At 38.7% G+C, this 21,541-nt stretch overlaps 1 protein-coding gene across 1 annotated transcript; it reads right to left on the reverse strand.

The window, feature by feature from the left end:
- Positions 1–624: 624 nt before the first annotated feature.
- On the reverse strand, positions 625–12,878 carry LOC100967964 (putative protein SEM1). Its single transcript, XM_063606313.1, is given in 5 exon segments — positions 625–727; positions 729–752; positions 1,589–1,618; positions 2,978–3,192; positions 12,867–12,878. Coding segments are annotated over 5 exon segments (384 nt in total).
- Between the last annotated feature and the right edge of the window lie 8,663 nt (positions 12,879–21,541).

Below are 21,541 nucleotides of genomic sequence, written 5' to 3' on the forward strand. Positions count from 1 at the left end.
CCACTTTTAAAAGGGAAAGCTGAAAAGTGAAGAGGTTTAGTAGCTGGCTTTATGCCACATGGGTAAGAAGTGGTAGAGAAAGAACTATTTCCAGAGGCTGCTGCTATCTAATATTAAGATATAACAGGGAAAAAACTCTGTTCCTCATCACAGCAGAAGTGGAAAGACTCTTCTGTTGTCAGGTTAGTCAATAATAATCATATTTGTTAGGATGGGTAAGGTTGTGCTGCAGTAGCAACAAACCATCAAACCTCAGATGCTTAACCCAACAAAAGCATTTTCTCACTCACCCTACATGTCCATATTGTATCAGCTACGGACTCTACTGGGCTCTATTTTCACTCTGGAACCAGCCTGTTGGAGAAGTCACTGTCTGAAACATTGTCAGTTGTGATGGCAGAGGGAAAGAGCACTAGAATATGTATTAACAATTAAATGCTTCTAATCATAATTCATCTGTCTGAACTTGTCATGTGACCCACCCAGCCACACAGAAACCTAGGAAGTATAGTTCTACCATGTGCCTTGAAGACAGAGGGCCAGGGATATCTGGTATCAGCATGTTTACTTCAATAGATGTGGGCACCATATGACCAGACTTCCATCTCTGCTATTGATATGCTGCTAGCAAGTTCTTTCTGCTGGGGCCAGATTGTAGAGGTCACCCGAATGGCAGCCAGGCAGGCAAGAACAATCTTCACAGTGCACCAAGGATGGTGGGGGGCTCTGGAGCAGTGGAAAGAGTCAGGGACCTATGAAGAAGAATGATAAATGCTGTGGGCCAGGAATCATTTGATTACACTTCATGCATATTAACTTATTCAATCTTCACAACAACCCTATAGGGTAGATCCAATCATCCCCATTTTAGAGATGAGAAAACTGAGGTATAACTGTTAAGTAAGTTCCCCAAAAAAAGATAGCTAGTAAGTGGCAATGTGGGATGCAATCGCTGGCAGAATAGGTCCAGAGGTTATGCCCTACAGAGTGTACTCATGCAGCCACTGAGTACATTCTCCTTCCTGCCTGTGGTCGCTGCTCAGAAAGGAATCTGAAAATCATATGCCTGTTTTCAACTTCATCTTCACCACAATGACTTTAACTCTCTATAGAGTGAAGTTCTTTTTCAAAGGCACATCAAACTATGGCATCTCTCTAACTGTGAAGATGAATGAGAAGCTCTTCATGTGAACCAGAGAAGAGAGCCAGAAACCATAAGGTAAAATGCTAAGTGTGGCTGCATGTGTCTCACTCTAAGTCAGTAAATACCTGAAGAGAATCACAGGCATGGCTTTATGGATTTGAATTATCTGTGTGTGTATAAACCTTGTTGATTCAGACTCCACTGGAAAGTATAAACACATCAGTGCCATAACCATTATGAACAGAAAAGGCATAGCCACAAGTAGATACAGAAGCCAGCATGGAATTGACAAGAAGTTATTCCACTCACTTACCAAAAAGCGCCTCCTAAATCCTAACTCTTCCAAATGACTCAATTTCACTGGCATCACTGGGTGCCTTAAAAATCCTCTCACCATACAGAAAAGTTACCCATTTATATCCATTTATATCTTTGTTCCATTACCTTGCCCACTTCTTTTTTCTTGAGGTGGAGCTGTAAATATTAGATTTCATGATTCAAGTCTCTGGAATCCAACTTTCTAAATTGTCTTGCCCTGGTGGAAATGGGAACACCATATCCTACAGTCAGCTGTTATTCCTGTTGAGACTGACAAAAAGCATTTATTAAGTGCCTCATAGTATATAGCACTGACATGGGTGCTGCCAAAGTGTCAGGCCTGTGCACTATGCCATGTTCAGCTCAAACAAACTTTGAGGTCCTCCAAATACACAGCTAAGTAAATGTTTTGCCAGTTTTGAACATTTGCCACCAAATTACTTACAAGACAAGGTCATTGCTTATTAAGTCTAGGCAAAATTTTTTAAAAGTCAGAATGACCAGTGTTAACCCATTACCAACTATATTGGTTTCCTATTGCTACTGTAACAAATCTCCATAAACTTAGTGGCTTAAAACAAGGCAAATTGATTCTCTTACAGTTCTGGAGGTCAGAAGCCTAAAACATGGATGTTAGCAGGACTGCATTCCTTCTCAAGGCTTCAGGGGATTCCTTGACTTTTTCAGCATCTAGAAGCCCCTCCCTCAATCCCTCCAGCCTCTTGCTTTGATCTTCTCAACTCCTCCTACTCACTCTGAGCCTCCTGCCTCCATTTATAAAGGCCCTTGTGATTGCTTTGGGCCCACCTAAATAACCCAAGCTAATCTTCCCATCTCTACATTCTTTTTTTTTTTTTTTTTTTTTTTTTTGAGGTGGAGTCTCACTCTATTGCCCAGGCTGGAGTGCAGTGGTGTGATCTCGGCTCACTGCAACCTTGGCCTCCTGGGTTCAAGTGATTATCCTACCTCAGCCTCCCGAGTAGCTGGGACTACAGGCGCATGCCACCATGCCCTGTATTTTCCGTATTCTTAATAGAGACAGGGTTTCACTATGTTGGCCGGGTTGGTCTTGAACTCCTGAACTTGTGATCTGTCCGCCTCGGCCTTACAAAGTGCTGGGATTACAGGCATGAGCCGCTACGCCTGGCCTCCCATCTCTGCATTCTTAATCATATCTGCAAAATCTCTTTTACTCTGTAAGCCAACATGTTCACAGTGTACATGGATTATAATGTGGACTTTTTGTGGGGGGTAAGGGGGACATTGTTTAGCTTACCACAGCCACCAAGGTTTTTCTGATATGTGATAAGCTGTATAACACTTTATTCTAAAAATCATTATGTATGGACCAGGGAAGAATTGGAAGAAAGGAAAATATCACATGTAAAGATCACGGTTGAGAATGTCACAATGTTGCTGGTCTTTAGTTTTAGTATCTGGTGTCAAAGACTTAGAGAGTTAATTTTTTTTCTACCTTTTTTTTTTTTTTTCCTCCTGTGGCTGTCATCTGCTTACCTGCAGACCCAGGCTCACTCTGTTGTCACTCTGGAGTTGGGCATCTCCAAGTTTATCTGTTACTTTGCGAAGGCCAGATGCTTACTCTCATGGATCCAGGGTCCTCTGGCCTGCTGAACTGGGCTTCTTATGCTGGGTCTCCTCCCCCTTTTTATGCCATGCTTTCTTCCCACTTTTCCTCCTTGTACAGCAAACACAGCACAAATGTTGGAGTCCTATAAGGGAAGTTGAAGGTATTATCCTAGACCTTTCAGGCTGGCAGGAGGTGAGGAGGCGGGCACCTGTTCCACCTGGCCCTGTGTCTTCTCATTACTGGATTTTAAGCAGCTTCCTTGAGTGAGGTGGGGAAACCAAAAGCAGTGTAAGAGCAGGGGCTTCTTTCTGCCCAGCAGGTCACCCCTCTCCCCGACTCTCAGGCCTCTTTTTAATCATTCCACTCCCTGGTTACCAGCTACCCAGCCTGGGTGTCACTTATTCTTGCCTCCAACACAAGGGGACTTGGTAACCTTGGTATATAATAGTAGCCTTTGAAATAAAAAGCTGCACATGAGGCAACTTGCAAATCCAAACTTTTCTGGGATGGGTGTGTAGTTGCAGAAGGAGTTCTTCCTTAAACAAAGGCAAATTTTCCAGTTACGCCAGTTAAACTGGTTCTCACACCAAATATCCCAATGAAGAGTTCTTCTTCTGTGCCCCTGGGAAAGGGAGGCCCCTGAAAAGCACTGTGCGCATGCCTGTGCCTGCCTTATGTTCTTAGGACCACATTCCCACCATTCAACAGGCAGAATTTAGCTAGGATGCCAGCACAGCTTTTTGTCGTGTGCATGCAACTATTTGAGGAAACGCTGGAGCTGGGAGAGTCCAAGCCTGGTAAAAATGACAACATGCATCTGCACAACCTATTCTAGATTATAGGGCTGGGACTAGGGAGAGACCAGTAAGTTACTAACCTGAGGTGCATCTTTTAAGGGAGTATCACACAGTAATCAATTAATCAAGAAAACAATATTTTGATGGAAGCACTTTTTAAAAATCAAAGTTAATGCAAAATATCTACAGTAAACACAATATCAAATTTTAAAATAAATATTAGTAACAATGCCATGCTATACTATGAGTCTGAGGCCAAAAGAGAAAAATTAGTAACACTAACCCAAAACATCGCAAGTGTTGATGTTTTGATCAGTATGGACTTTTATCCAGTAATTTTCATTTAAAAATATCGCATTAAAATATTATTTATCTTGATTATGGGTATTTTGGGACCCCCTTTAATTTTGTGCCCTACGGTGAGTGGCCGACTCGCCTCACTCTAGTGCCAACCCTGTAATACAAAGGGCAGTTTGGAGGCTTTAACTCATTTGAGCCTTACGACTATTCTCTAAGGTGGACATGGCAAGTATTCTTACCTGCATTTGACAGTAAAGGAACTAAATCCCAAAACTAGAGGCATGACTTGCCCAGGACTACATGGCACATGGTGCAGATGAGATTAAAAATGAGGCCTGTCAACTCTGAATCTGGGGATCTTTCCATTACACCAGAGAGTCTCAATCTCCAGTGTACCAAAAAATAATCAGGAAAGTTGTTAACATTCAGAGTCCTGAGTGCCAAACACTGAGACTCTGATTCAGGAGGTCTAGGGTGGAATGCAATAGTCTACATTTCATTTAACAAACACACTAGCTGATTTTGACATTAATGAGCTGCCAACCAGTTGGGGCAACTCTGTAAGGACTCCAAGGCTGATGTCCCCAAGCTATGTCTGCAAGAGCTTGCTGTTTTTATCACTCACATTTCTTCTTGTAAGAAGATATCCGTACTCATGTGGGTTAAAATATTACTTTATCTAGTAAGGGTAACCTCAGCTAATTAACAAATAGCAATCATCAACTCATCATCCCTATTGTTAACCAAGGGAGAGCATGGTCTTCTTAATCCACAAGACCAATGTACTATGACGCATGAGAGAAGAAGAAAAATCTGAAAAATGAGGGACCACTCCCATTAAATGGGAGGCCTGAGCAATCATGGGTCTGCTTGTGGGCACTGGGTGCATGGGATGAGTACCTCAGAAAGAAAGGGAAAGGGACTTCAAAGACAAACTTAGTCTACTTAATACTTTCTCTTGTACTGGTTAGAAATGAGAAGTTAATTCTTTCTGTGAAGGTAGTTTCTAAATCTAGAGCGAGTAAGAGAAAGAGTTATAAGAAAAATTAGTACTTTTTACCTTAATGCTTGTGGAAATGGTACCTTAAGTTGACAATGCAATAGTAGGGCCATAAAGGCATAAGAGAAACTTGAGCTGAATATGTGACTACAATGCAAGCAACTTGAGAAAGAATGTTGTCAATGCTGCCAGGGAAGCCTTTCTGCTTGAGGTCAGAAGGATGAAAATCAAGCAAACAAATAAAAATATTTAAATTGGATTCTTAAACCATTCATTTCTGAAAAAAATAACATCTAATATTTTCTTTTCTATCAACTGCCAGCCATGTGGATTTTACCAACGCTTTTCATCAAGGGGGACAATTTCCAGTTACCCCATCCTTAGTGGTTACTGTAGCCTCACATAGCTTGATTCTGGCAAAGAGCATAATTCCATGCCAAAATGAAGTGTATTGGCCTGTTTTGTTCTTTGGGCTATGGGTAAAAGAAGTGGCAAGGGGAGCCAGTTTTCTAATAATTGAAGTGAAAAGAAGTTGGCCTCAATGAAGTTTTTCATCTCAGGTATTCAGATTGCCCTCCTTCTCTGCCTGCTGGGATGTGCGTACAGATACAATCTTAATGTAGAGTCTGGGTGGCTATAGACCTGAATAGTAACAAAATTGTCAGGGCCGCCTGCACATTTGAAAACAGTATGTCTTCAAAAATTGCACTTGGCAGATGATTGATTGGACACATACCTCTAAGCAACACCAAGCATGATGTTGACATTTTCAGATGTACTGTCACAGTGCCGCCAGAAGAACACATGAACATTCCTCCCTTACTTTCTAAAATATGTCTGCCTATTGCTCTGCTCCATTCCTGTTCACTGATTATTTTCCATTGCTCCCTGGATCCCCTATCAACCAGAACAATGGTTCTCAAACATTAGTGGCATCAGAATGACCTGGAGTGCTTGTTAAGCTACAAATTGCTGGGCCCTACCCCTAGAATTTTTAATTTGGGAAGCCTGTGTGGGGCCAGAGAATTTTCATTTGTAATAAGTTCCCAGTTGATGCTGATGCTAATGAAGACTTTGAAAGCCACCAATCTAGAGTGATGGGTCTAAAACATTAGAATCACCTAGGGAGCTTTCATGAAAATACTGATGCCCAAGTTTACACCAGGCCAATTAAATCAGACTGTTTGAAGATGGAGCCTGTATTAGTTTTCTAGACCTGCTGTAACAAATTACCTCAAACTGAGTGGCTTAAAACAACAGCAATCTCTTCTCTCACAGTTCTGGAGTCTGGAAGTACCAAGTCAAAGTGTTGGCAGGCCACCATCCCTCAAAGGCTCCTGGGAGGGGGCTGATTGTAGCTCCAGCTGTGGCCAGCAATGTTGGACCTTCCTTGGTTTGTAATTGTATCACTCCAGTCTCTGCCTCCGCCTTCACATGCACATGGCCTCTGTGTATCTATGTCTGTGCGCCCTCTCCTCTTTTCATATGGATGACAATGACTAGATTTAAGTCTTACCCTAATCCAGTGTGACCTTTTCTTAATTTACACCTTAATTATATCTGCAAAGACCCTATTTCTGAGTAAAGTCATGTTCTGAGGTTCTTGGTGGACATGAATTGTGCAGGGGCATTGTGAGGAGACACACTATTCAATCCTGTACGGAACCCTGACTTGACTATAAGATCCCTGAGGGTCAGCTCCATGTGTGTCCAACTGCCTTGGAGAGTCTGGAACAGAATGGGATGAAAAAAATTTCTTGAATGGATGAGCCTGTATGCCCTCTACTTCCAATTCACAGTCATCACAACATAACAGATGAAAAACACTCTTCATTTGTCTTAAAAGCTTGTTATAAACTATCTGCAGATTCTAAGGACATTAAAGTGTTTATCTGTATGACTATTCAACTCTAAATTAAAGACCTTTCCTCAAACAACAAAAGATATTGAAGGTATTTCTTTGTAGAAAGACTTGTATTCTGTTCCTCAGGGCATTTTATAGGGAACATACCTATAAAGAGCCCAGATTACACACTTCTGAGAGCTTTTAATGATAAGAAACAATGTTTTTGAACTTCCCTTTATGAACTAGAAATAATATTTTCACATGAAACAAAAATGCTAAATTACTTAACTGCCTCCCTAGAGTTTTAAGTTTTGTGCAGTGTAAATGATTGTTGTCCAGGAATTAAGACCACAGGGGTGTCTCTTTAAAATGCCTGCGATATAAAGCAGGAGGCAGGATGCCTGTTGTCTGAACTTCAGTTGCAGAGGTGATTATTCATGGGGTCGGGGTGGGGGTGGACTAACACGCAAGCCACAAGCCCAAGCCAAACGTGGTCACATTGGAAGGTGTGATGTGGATTGTCAGTCAGTTGGAAATCAGAGCGAGAGAGGCTTATTTTGGATGAGGTGGCATCTCAGGTTCACAATCAAAATTGTCCAGATGGCTTTATTTTGGATCCGTTATGCCAATATCAGATATGGGGGTGGTTTATGGGGGGTTCTTTGAAGACCACTCTGTGACCCCCTGCAGTGGCAGTGGATACAGTGGGACATAAAACTGAATTCAGGATTAGGAGCCCTGGATTCTGGTCTCAGCTCCAGCACACAGGATCTCTGAGATTACTTGCAGTTTTTAAGAATACTGATGTGGGGTATACAAATGTAATGAATGTCTAAATTGATGTATCTCGCTTTGCATTGCTGCATCTGCTTTACAGAGGTATCTCTTTTTTTCTTTGAAAGAGAGAGGTTTGGTTACTTATTTAGATTGTTAGAAGTATTTTCTCATCAATAGATTCTAGCTTTGACATCCTTTTTGATAAAAAAATTCTTCTTATATTAACCAGGAACATGATAATGTTTAGAAGTTATGAAAATATCTAAGTGTTTTTATAACATTTATGATATTTTAAAAATTCTTTCTAACCACACGCTAATAGTTATGATAATTTCCAGTTTTCTTTCTTAACCAGAGGCAGTGGTAGCCTTTTAACATGTCTTACTTCTCCCTTGAACCTCCTTCTCTATCAATGAACTGAGAGGACTGAAATCATCTGGGCATTTCTGAGCAAACATCAGCTTTCTGAGAACTTGGAAGTTTTCTCACATCTTATTAGTTTATTTAGTCGTAAAGATTCTTTAAGATAAAAACCAAACACAGTCAAGTGTATGTGACAGATGTTTCTGGGATTTGGGCTAGAGGCACAGGCAGGAAGGGAAGCTGTCAGTCAAAGGCAGCCTCATATTTACTGCTGCGTTTTCCTGATTTTTAGACTTTGCATAAAGAAAGGGGTGCCCTTCCTGCATGAGCGAGGCATATCTTTGCTCTCTGACAGCTGCTGCACCTCTTCTTTGAAGTTATTCTCTGGCATGCAAGATGCACAGTAATATATCTGAAGTCTAATTCTGTCCAGGGAAAAAGTTCAAATTGAAGAGTAATTTTTTTTAACTGTAAAGAAAACTAATATTTGTGGAGCACCTACCAAATACAAAAAGAGTGCTACATGTTATTTCTTTTAGTTCTCATCATTGCACCCTTTTACAGACAAGAAAAAGAGGCACACAGCTAGTAAGTGGTAGGTCCTATGTTTGAATTCAGGTGTACAGATTCCACTTGTTTCTTGGAAGCACTTCCTTGGTTTGCCCTCAGTGTTTACACAGTCTTTCTTTATGACATTCATTTTTCTATTTGGAAGTATACATAATATAAACTTAACCATTTTAGCCATTGTTGAGTATACATTTCAGTGGCATTAAGTACTTTCACATTGTTCTGCAACTGTCACCACCATCGTCTCCAGAATGTTTTCACCTTTCCAAACTGAACTCTGTACCCATTAAACAATAACTCTCCATTCCTCTCTCCCTGCAACCCCTGATAAACTCCATCTACTTCCTGTCTCTAGGCATTTGACTATTACAGGTACCACATATAAGTGGAATCATACAATATTTGTCCTTTTATATCTGGCTTATTTTACTTGATATAATGCCCTTAAGCTTCATCCATGTTTTAGCATGTATCAGGGCTTCATTCCTTTCTTTTATTTTGTTGCCCAGGCTGGAGTGCAGTGGTCTGTTCACAGCTCACTGGAGCCTTGACCTCCCAGGCCCAAGTGATCATCCTGTCTCAGCCTTCTGAGCGTCTGGGACTACAGGTGTGCGCCACCATGCCCGACTAATTTTTTGTATTTTTTTTTTTTTTTTTTTTTTGTAGAGACAAGGTTTCACCATGTTGGCCAGGCTGGTCTTGAACTTCTGGGCTCAAGCGATCCACCAGCCTTGGCCTCCCAAAGTACTAGGATTACAGGTGTGAGCTACTATGCCTGGTCCATTCCATTTTAAGGGTGAATAATATTCGTGTGTGTGTGTGTGTGTGTGTGTGTGTGTACACCCCATTTTGTTCATTCCTTCATCCTTCAATGGACATTTTGGTTGTTTCCATCTTTTGCTATTGTGAATCATGCTGCTCTGTGAACATGGATGTACAAATATCTGTTCAAATCCCTACTTTCAATTATTTGTGGTGTATATTCAAAAGTAGGAATGCTAGAAGATTAGAATGCTTTGTTTGTTTTGAGATGGAGTCTCACTCTGCCACCCAGGCTGGAGTGTGGAGTGTAGTAACGCAATCTTGGCTCACTGCAACCTCTGCCTCCTGGGTTCAAGTGATTGTCGTGCCTTAGCCTCCCAAGTAGCTGGGATTATAGCCACATACCCGGCTAATTTTTGTATTTTTAGTAGAGACAGGGTTTCACTATGTTGGCCCCACTGGTCTCAAACTCCTGACTTTAAGTAATCTGCCCACCTTGGCCTGGGATTATAGGCGTGAGCCACCACGCCTGGCCTAGAATGTTTTAAAAATATATATATAAATGTTAATTGAAGCTACCATAATCTCAAATACATTTTACAATTTTTCGAAAGTGCATTTCCTATCCAAGTTACCAACTTTCTCATTTCTCTGGGTGATACCAGCGTTCTTCCAGCTTTCCAAGCTTGAGATCAAGATGTCACCTTGGACAATTTACCAGTGCCCTTCTCCTATAGTCTGCCGTACACCATTGTTTATTTCTTCAAAGTATCCTCAAGATTGGGTTATTTTCATTAACTCTGCCATAACCTCAGCCCAAGTCTGATCACTGTGGATCACTCCAACAGCTGCTTGATACAGCTGCATGCTTCCAGACTGTTTCCTACCAAACCTCCAATATCATTGTTGGAGTGATTTTCCTAAACACTTCCTTCATCATGTCACTCCCCACTCAAGAATCTACAGTGGCACTAAGTTCAAGGTAGTAAATGAATTGATTCCCTCTCATCTGTGCAACACTATTTTACATGTCTTCCTTGCCTTCTTCTCTACTCCAAGGGCTCTCTTCAATGTTAGTCTTATAAACCAAGCTGTTTCCCCAATCTATGCCATTGCTTTCTACTCACCTAATCTCACAAAACCATTTCCTATTGCTCTTCAAAACATATAGGTTCTCCATTTATTTCCTACATTTTTTAGTTTTGCTCCCCACAACCACATGCTAAACTTCTTGAGTGTAGGATCTTTGTCCTGTACTTTTTGTGAGAATCCTAAGATTCTGGACAGATATGTGCTTGCTGGCTCATGAAATAAGACAGAGTAACAGGAAGACACAAATTGCAAAAGGTGGAGACAGAGTTACCAGAGCCCTTAGGAAGAAACTGCTTTACACCCAGGAAGAAATCTCTCGTAGTGGTTGTCAAATACCAGAATAGAAAGAGTTCAGCTTAAATAATTCCTTATGCATCTTTTGCATTGTGGTGTACAAACTCGGGCCAGTGAATTTTCAAGGCAAAATGCTACCCAGATGAGTCTGTTTCTTATTTTAAATAATTCTCAAAATATGTGAAATACTTAATAAGTGTTCCTGCTCTTCTCCTAAGCATTTTGATTACATGCAAACCCTGGAAACACAGCATTCTAAGAAATTTGAAATGTTCTTACTACTGTGAAGTTTGGGAGCTTTTCTCAAAGTAGCTTTTTGGTCCAGTTAATAAAGAGATTTTTTTTTTCCTTGAGAAGGGCTTAGGAGGAACAGTTTCACACCTTATAGTAATTTCATAAATGCATAATTTGACACCAAGTTGGGAATACAAATCATTTTTCTGTAAGCAGACATGACATCCAGAAAGTTAACCCCAGAATCTGGCATGCCCTCCTCTTACATTAGGACATGGGTGTTAGAATCACAACATTGACCAATTCAAGTTTAAGAACAGAATATGTCACAGAAGGTCAGATAAGTGAGAGCTACAAAAACTCAGAGAGATAATGAGAGAGAAGGGGGTGGAGAGAGAGCAAAAGGGAAAGAGAGAGGGTGGGAAAATAGCATCGGAAGAATATTTTAATGATATTTCAGGCCATAGAAATATTGTGAAATTTTATGAATATGTCACAGAAGGTCAGATAAGTGAGAGCTACAAAAACTCAGAGAGATAATGAGAGAGAAGGGGGTGAAGAGAGAGCAAGAGGGAAAGAGAGAGGGTGGGAGAATAGCATTGGAAGATTATTCTAATGATATTTCAGGCCATAGAAATATTGTGAAATATAAGATTAATTAAAGACAACCAGAATTTTTTGGTTATGGATAATGAATAAATAAAATCATGCAGCCAAATTAGCTCATTTCCATCTCCTATTTATAGACATTGTATTTAGATAGACTTTTTCACAAATAAATACCAAATTTGGAGCTAACATGACTGAAGGCATCTCTACTTTCTGTTCTCTTCTCTTTCACTGCTCTTAGGTGAGTCAAATAAGCTCTCAGGGCCTTTACTTTAAACTGATACTCTTCTAATTCCTGTTAATGCAATCCGTAGGGGAGATATTAACAATGTATTTTGAGGACTCCTGATAGTAAAGTGCTGTTCTAGCCACTACTGCAGTTATGAAAGTTAAAATTTAAAAATATCCACCATTGTACCAATATTTAATTAACAATACTCTATCACTGTCAGCACCAGAGGGCCTTGAATAAACTATTGTTCTGGCTTGGTTGACAGACAGCTTGTCAGGAAATGATCAGTATTGGCCATGATTTAGGGCTAATTTCATGGATGTTTTCCAGTTTCCGCGATCTTCCTTTCCCCTCTTCCAAACAAAAGTGCTTCTGAAAATTTCTGTTTAACATCTTTCACTTTGAATAAAGAAAACACAAAACATACCCCTCGCAGCTGGTATTGGTGAAATTACTTCTCTGGAGAGACCAGCAGATGAAGGTCTTGTTTGAGAGGCACCAGGCAGAGGTTTCATTCTGTATCAGAGACCACACTCAGACCTGCAACCTGAGATCTATCTCTCCCCCTCCCTTCACCTACCTACACACATACACCACCTAAATGAACACAGATGGCTGGCACCCAGAGTAGGCATCTAGGAAAACAGCCGCAGGCCTCTCTGTTTGCTGTCATTTCATTGTACAAACAGACAGCCTTCGAGATGCTGGTGTTGTTTCTTAATCTGAGATCATTCTTGTTTGGAAGTTTACCCACTTCCTGTTGAGAAATATAGCAAAAGCATCAGAATACCCAGAGCTCGATTTGACTAAAACCAAACATTCATTTTAACTCGTTAGATAGTTAAAATCATCATCATAGTACACTCAAGGTACACTAACTCATGTAGAGGATTATATTTAATGAAAGCCACATATTGATATAATCCATATCAGTTCCTACCTGGCAATACATGTTCTTCCTTCAGAGCTGCATAGCATCATCTGATGTATTTGTTTCTCTGTGTGAAATAAATTAATTATTCAAATGTAATATAAAAGAGTGTAAAGCCAAACTTCACAAATGCTGAAAAATAATCTAAATCTTTATACTGCCCCCCCAACAAATGGAACATATGTTTTCTCCTATTTATTTCTGTATAAAATATGTAAACAATTACCTGGGTTTGGAGGACATAATTATGAAGAGATTGATATCTAAAAGGTTATTACTGATTTATAGAACTCTCTAGTTTAATGGAAGACATATTTAGGATAAGAAAAAAAATACTGCTTTCTCCAGGAACAATAAATGTCTCAAAGGGGAAACGTAAGATTTAAGAGTAATTTTTATTAGACATATATACTACAGTTTGTGAATCTAGGAGGTGTTTCTCATTTGAATGATTTCTACATAATAAAAATTTTGTAGAGCTATCTCACACTTTGTAGTATATTTTATATGTCTCAAAATGCAGTGATTAAATTTCATTTCAAGGGCATTTTTTTAAAGTCTGAATTCCTCAATTTCCCTTCATGGGTTTATAATTCTCAGCCTGAAGATTAAATACCATATTAACAAGTATAAAATATTTATTTAAGCAAGAAATTGAGCTTAATTCTCCCTGGCATGTGTGCATATTCTTCCTGGGTCTCCTATACACACACACATGTGCACGAACATGTACACACACACACACACACACACACACACACACTCTGTCATACACACACTTTCTGCAAATTCATCTAATGTTGAACAATGTAATAATGCTTAATATTAGTATGATTCTGCATAATAAAAATTAAACCTTGCACTTGGGAGGATCTTAATACTTTAGCTTCATAGGTTGTTAAATTACAGTTGCAATGTATTTATGCAAGAGTAATCTAATTTTCAATATTCAGAAGATTGCATGGCTCAGAAAAAAAACAAAAAAAATCAAATTTTTTTCTTTTAGGGAAAATTTTAATTTACCAAGTCATTCACAAAAGCCTTAATCATACCTTAAGCAGGATTTTAAATTATACAAAAGCTTCCTAACTTGTGGCTTTTCATAAAGATTGGCCCAGTGTCAAGAATTCAAAAACCAAATATTTTCAGAAGTGGAAAAACAAGAAGAAAAATAAAATGGTACATGCTTAAATTGATACATGTATTTAATAACATCCTATAACCACACACATAAACCTGTATAGTCTGTAATGTATCACATTTGTTACTCCTTTTAATCTGACTTACAGCTGAGGACTGCTTTATAACTAAGACTGGCTTTCAGATATAATAATAGCCAAAGACTTCAACTTCTGGCTAAGATGGAGTAACGTGGACTGGATTTATCCTCCCACCCTGAGCAACTGGAAAACTGGACAAAAAATGTGAAACAGCAATTTTTAGACATTGGACAGTAGAGAGCACAGGACTCTCATCCCTGAGAGAAGAGAAGCAAACAAGGTGAGTCCTATGATTGCACCAGTTTAATGACCAAAGTATTTCCAGACTGGGAAATGACAAAGGTAAGGGAACTAACAGATGACGGAACTAACAGATGAGGACTTCAAACACATATTATATTCTCTATGTGCTAAAAATTTTAGAGAAAACACAAGCCTGATGAAGAGAGAAATAGAAAATATAAAAAGGATCCAAATAGAACTTTTAAAGATGAAAAATACAACATCTGTAATGAAGAGTAATAATTGCTAAAATTTAATGAATTTTAAACGTGACAAGGTGCCAGGCCCTGCACTGAGTGTTTTACATGCAACATCTCATTTAACTACAGCCTTTCTCCTATAAAGCAGGTGTTACAGATGAGGATGCCAAGGATTAGAAAAGACAAATAATTGTACATTGTAGAGCTGAAACTTGAAACCACATGGCCCGCCTTCTAGGCTCATGCTTTTAAGCAACATTCCTATTGTTTATAGCAATGTTTGCAATAAAATATAATTTAGTCTAAAGAATGAACCTTATCTACAGATGTTTATTGAAATTCGTAGAGAATCTCACTAAAAATGACACGTCGTTTTGTGTATGTGTGTGTGCATGTGCACATGTGTCTGTGTGTAAGTGTGCACACACGCATGTGTGCATGATGTTGGTATAGATTTGCTAGAGATCAGACAGGTTTTTCTGAGAGTCTTATAAGGTTTGAGATGGAGAATGATTGAACTTATTTCTATTCTGCTGTTTTCTCAGGAAGATACGACAGAGATGAATTGAGGGAAACTTGCAACTTAATGGTAGAACAATACACTATAAGATTGTTCAGAGCTTTTTTCTTGCTGTTAACGTATTCTGCAACTGATACTTCAAGTGTGCCAATAATAAGAAGAAGAATATAATATTAGCTAAAGTTTGTCAAATGATTGTTGTGTGTCCTGCTCTGCTAACATACATGTGTTACCACATTTAATTCTTTGAGGTAGCTTCTATTCTTATTTATAGCGTCGAGGAGCAGGGAGATGTTACCTGACTTGTCCAAGTAACCCTGTAACCTTGACAAGGTTACACAAAGGTCATACAAAGTATTTCTTGTAGAGAATCATTCTTGAAAATGAGTTTAATAATAGTTTCTGTCCCATTATAACTTTTCTGTACAAGACATTTATTTTAATAGGTTTTCTATAAAATCATTTTATATAAAGATTATTTAATAGACTAGCTTTAACTATAATAGACACTATCCAACTGATAAAGAATGAAACACATAGCTTTTTCAAAAACCAAAATGTCTTAATACTCTGGTGTGAATACATCAATGAAGTAATCATATTTGTTCTCAAGAGTACCTTAACTTAAATAATGGGTTTATCCTGAGATTAAAATATTTCAGCTTCATAATTTTTGAAGTCCATAGTTATGTCAAGAAATTTCTGTTCCTGAATAATGCCTACATACCTAATTCAGCCTAATATCCTTATACTAAGACTATTAGGCAACAACAGTAATTTGCCACTTTTTCATTCCCTGCAAGTAGGATAGAAAGTCCACTTGAGTGACCATTTCAGGTCACAGAATAAGTCATTAATAAAATTGAGACTGAGACTCTCATAAGTAGATTCTTGCTGTAATACTCCATCCCTTTATAAGAGCTACTTTTCACTCACAGAAAGTGAGTAGCCCTGTGCCGGGTGGCAGTTGGCCGAATGTGACTCACAGCGGGCAGGAGGGAATTGCATGAGGGTTCCTTATGTGTCTTGAACAAAGCGAGTCAATTTTATTTCAACGAGCATTTACTAAATGTGATGCTGTGCACATTCTAAGTTAAAGATGGAACTACTAAGTCCTGATGCTATCCTAATTGTCTAAGCCAGGCATGTACTTAACAAATAAACAAACAAGTCAGTTGTGCCTATTTTTGTTCCAACTCCACCACAGAAAATCAGTCACATGAGTAGTCACTAGGCATAGAGTGGAAAAACAAACATTTGATCGGATTGTGGCAGTCACTTGTAGGCTAGATGCATTGCTGTTGAGTATATCAGGAAACAATTCCTACAATTTTGATTTCATGGGCTAGAAAAAGGTTTTTTGTTTTGTTTTAAATTGGAGACCAACATAGATCAAGAAGAATAAAAACCAAAGAACAAAACCACCATCAAATATCACCATCAACACATATTTTGTTTAACATCAAGTAATTAGTAAGGGTATAATTTTTTGTCCTTATCAGAATAAAGGATAGTTACTTAAATTGAATAGATTTAGTTTTGTGAAAGAAAATTCATTTAATTTTCCCTGTTCTTCTCATTTTTACATGAAGCATGAAAAACCTTGTCAGTCTGGCACCCCTTTGCAAATAGGAGTCTAAGAACCCTTTCCATAGATAAATTTTAGTCTCCATGATATAAACAACACTGGACTGAAAAGAGAGAGGTGAAGCCACACACCCAGGGCAGTCTTGAGAATACAGTGTCAGCAAAGGGGACACTGGCCTGCTGATCAGGCCTTAGTCTTTCTTGGTGGCCGCATTGAAGGCAGGTGGCTCTCAGGGCCAAGTGGGTCCTCTTTGGATATGAAGAACAGCAACCTGTAAAAATGCTGTGATTTCACTACTTACTACCTGTGTTTTTTTATGAGTTCAAACGTTAAGGAAATATGTCTCACGAATGTAACTACCAAATAATCAAGTCTATATGAACTTCACTCAGGCCAGTCGTCATACATTTTTTTGGATCACAAACTACTTTGAGAATCAGATGAAAGCTATGAACTTTCCTCCCAGAAAACTGCACATATGTGTCCACCTAAGAATATTTTGTGCATATTCCAGGGGGACCTCTGAACTCCGTAAATGGATTCCAGTTTAGAGATCTCAGCTTTAATGCATGAAGGGATTTGAGGTCTTCACCACTGCTATTCCAACTTATCTGTGCTTCCTTATACTGCTTTAGTTTCTACTTAATTCTCAAAAAGCACTTCATGATTATCTTTGCTGCAGCTTCTTCTCGTATCCTGTAGCACATGTTCCTGGAGAGGAGGTTAGATTTTCATCTTGGCTCCTGGATTTCACTCCTTCCAGGTCCCTGCCAGGCCTGGACTACATTTGGCTGTGGTCCTGAAAACCTTTCTAGCTCTTACCAACTTTCCTTCAAAATCTGGATCTTGTTCTTACTCCTTTTGCCACAGATTTATACCTAGCTACAACTGGATTTTGTGAAAAAAGTCTGCCTCTTATTATGAAATCCCAAAGAACCAAGATGTTACTGTCAGTTGACCTTTACATATTACTGTAGCCTAAAGACTATTGTGGTGCTCCTGCCATGAGATCAGACTTCTTCAATATCATGACAAGTTGGAATCAGACCTAAGGTCACTGTTAACCCTCTGCACATTCTAAGTAATGGCCAAGATTCTCAGTTAGTGGGTAGAGCTCATCTGTCCCCTCTAGTCCTGGTTTACTCTTTTCTCCATCCTGCCTTGCCACAGAAGTCTCAGTAGGTCTGAAAGCTACGATGACATCCAGAGTTGATGTTAAGTCCACTTCTCTATATGGAAATAAATGGTCAAGGCAGGTTTTAAAATGTTTTCTCACTGACCTTTAGTAATATTAACTCCTACTTAGCAGGGAGTGGATCTGAGCAACATATAATTGGCTAGCCTTCTTCAACTCTCTGATTAAGGGCATCTTAGTAGTATATAGACCTTTCACACACACACAAAAAAACCCAATCTTTTTTGATTAATCATTAACTTGAGGCTAATGAAGATTGTTCCACAAAGTTATTGAATTCAATGATGATAAGTACATGCCTTAATGTTAGGAAAGACTAAAAACCATCCAAATGTGGTGGACTTCAACCTGTCATTGAGCACACTGAACTATGTTAACTAAAATTTATTGAATGTTTAGTAAGTACATAATAGCTCAGTAAACATGTTAGTATTATCATTATTATGTGTGTAAAACATACTAAGTGCTTTATGTGAATTATTATTATTTTTTAATAATTTCAACTTTTACTTTAGATTCAGGTGGTACTTGTGCAGGTTTGCATAATGCCGATGTTTGGGGTACAATTAATCCCATCACCCAGGTACTGAATGTAGTACCCAATAGTTAGTTTTTCAACCCTGACCATCCCCCTCCCTCCCACTTCTAGTAGTCCAAAGTGTCTGTTGTTATAACCCATCTTTATATCCATGAGTACCCAATGTTTAGGTCCCACTTACAAGTGAGAACATGTGGAATTTTGTTTTCTGTTCCTGTGTCAATTTACTTAGGATAATGGCCTCCAACTGCATTCATGTTGCTGCAAAGGACAAAATTTCATTCTTTTTAATGGCTGCAGAGTATTCTATGATGTACATGTGCCATATTTTCTTTATCCAGTCCTATGTGGACTATTTTATTTAATTTTCAGAAATGCTCTCTGAGGCAAGTACTATTATCTCCAGTTTAAAGTAAGCTTAGAGAGGTTAACCTGCTTAGGATCATTAGTAGAGCCATAAATCAAATCCTGATTCTGGGGCCTAGGCTCTATACCACTGTAGTATATGGCATCTTTATCACACTGAAAATTTTCCTTGTAAGATCCTCTCAAAGTAATGTAGATCTTTAAACAAGGCCTTTGTTCATTTGCTGTGGATAGGTAGTGGCAGTCTGAAACACTGGTAAAGACTGCCGATCCTGGTGTGAGTCAGACTAGGTTTGATTCCAGGCTGTACCACTTACCAGTTATAAGACTTACAGCATATAAATTTAATTCTCTGTGCCTCAGTTTTCTATTTGTAAAAATGGGTAATGACACCTATCTCACTAACTTGTGAGAATTAACACATGTAAAATGTTTATAATACTCCCCAATTTACAGTAAATGTTCAAAAACACAAGCTACTATTATTTGGGTTATGTCAAAATAGCCTAATACATTCTCCATTCCTTTATTTTCTGATAAAAGAGTAAATTCCAGAATAGAAAAATTTCTCTAGCCAACGATTTCATGCTCAAATTCACTGATACACTGCAGTAATTCATTCAACACATGTTTGAGTTCCTTCTACATGTAAGGCATTGTGCTTGGCACTGGCCATCTTGTTCTGAGGTAGGGGCCAAATGAATGTGGACAAGTTATGCAACTTCACCATAAGAGGCATTCTATAATAGGTGATTAATTCTCTTTCAGTCTGAGAAATGGCTTGGATCTCACAGTTTCTCTAGGGGTCTCTCCCTTTATCAGGCCAATCTAAGACCCAGCAGTGCTGATTCCCTTAAATAATGATTGGCAAGGTCTTCTAACACCCAAGCATTGATCAAATGCTGAATAAAATAACCCTGGATGGTCAGCAACAGAATACACTGGTCATTATTTCTCTACTAGAAGCATAAGCTTATCTTTAGACATGCAGGCTCTCCAAAATGGCTATGATCAGCTCGGTTGTTAAAAACATGCCTATTTAGTGAGTTGTTAAACTCTTTGATCCCCATTATAACCTCCAAGGACCTATCAATCTATATGCTGTTCTGTTTTATAGTTATTATTATTCTTGAGCAATGAGCATTTGGCATCTGAGAGCTCTGGAACTCTGTCTTTTTGAATATAATAGCACAGACTTGAAAGTAAAAACCTGCTTGCTATTCTGAAAGCCTCTTCTTGCTGGTTGCCCAAGTCACCACTACAACTTTTTTCTCAGCAGGCAAAAAGCCCTGATTACCTTTTGTAGGAGAAAAAGGATTAGTCTAGGAAAACTCACCACTTTTGTTTTCATCTCGGAGACTGCATATCGTGAATTGCGTAAGTCACTGAGACGAATAAATCATTGAGAGAAGCTAATCAATGTCCCTGGAAGTTTATATTTCATCTTCTCTTAGATATCTGGTGTGCTGAAATAACACAGGGTTTCCTACACCTTAGCCTCATTTATTTTCAGCATCAGAAGGACCCTTAATGACAGGGCCTTTATGAAGCATTAGAAAATTCCAGGGCCAATAGATATTCTGAACAGAAAGTGCTGACTTGAAAATTCCCTAAACTGAGGATTGCTGCCGTTACAGCTGCGTGAGCTCTGACATTAGTTGTTGGTAAAGTGCATGGGGTCAGGGTTCACCAGGACCTTTTCTTCAGCTAGAAGAGTAAGGGATGACTGACCACAGATACAACCCAGATACTGTGGTATTGCCCAAGTATCCAGTTCACAGAGATCCTGCAGTGCTCACAGCTGCTCACTTCCTATTGGGTTGGCCATGGAACCCATGGGTATAAATCCTTTCTGTTTTCATTTCCCTGCTGCAGGTAGTAGTTCTTAAAAGTTCAGGAGGAAAGGGTTCCCTTTAAGGGTCTGATGAAGCTTTGCACTTTCTTCTTAGAAATATGCGCATATGGAGAATATCTTGAGTACAACTTCAGGGAATTTGAAGACTTTCTGAAGTCCATCTCAGCACCCCGTGGGGTCCAAACATCACAGGTATGTTGTTTGAACAAGTACAGTTCCTGGAATTTATTTTTATGGTTTTCACATCATATCCTTTCCTAAAGTGACCCCTTTTCTTACAGAATCTGGAACTCTTGTCTTAGAAAAACTACAAGCAGAGACTCCTAAGCAAAGCTTGGTGTCTAAATTCCTCTTCCCCACTTTATTTTTCCCCAGTTAGGTTTTTTCAAAAACTTTTTAATATGGAAAATTTCAAACATATAAAATAGTATAACAAATCCCCATGAGCTCATGAACTGATTCAACAATTACCAGCTTATGGCCAATTTGATTTCATTTACATCTATATCTCTCCTCATATTATTTCATCAGTTAGTTACTGAAGTATGACATACGTTCTTTCCTTATTATCTTGAATCAAAACCTATATACTAATTCATTTATAAATACCTTATTTACATAAGAAATCATGCAAATTATAAGAAAAGCTACAGTACCATTTTCAAACCTAAAAACATCGAGCAATTCCTCATATCATCATACAGTGTTCATATTTCCAATGATCTTATAAATGTTATTAAAGTGTTTTAATGTTTCATTTGATTATATCAGAATTCAAGTAAAGTTTCCATGTCATGATTTCTTGGTATGTTTCTGAAGTCACTTTTAATCTATGAATTCTCTCTCCTTTCTTTCTGCTTGTAATTTACTTGTTGAAGACACAAGGTTGTTTTTCCTATAGAATCTCCTTGAGTTGGGGT

Source organism: Pan paniscus, chromosome 6 (assembly GCF_029289425.2).
Source record: "Pan paniscus chromosome 6, NHGRI_mPanPan1-v2.0_pri, whole genome shotgun sequence".
In the NCBI taxonomy this organism is placed as follows: Eukaryota; Metazoa; Chordata; class Mammalia; order Primates; family Hominidae; genus Pan; species Pan paniscus.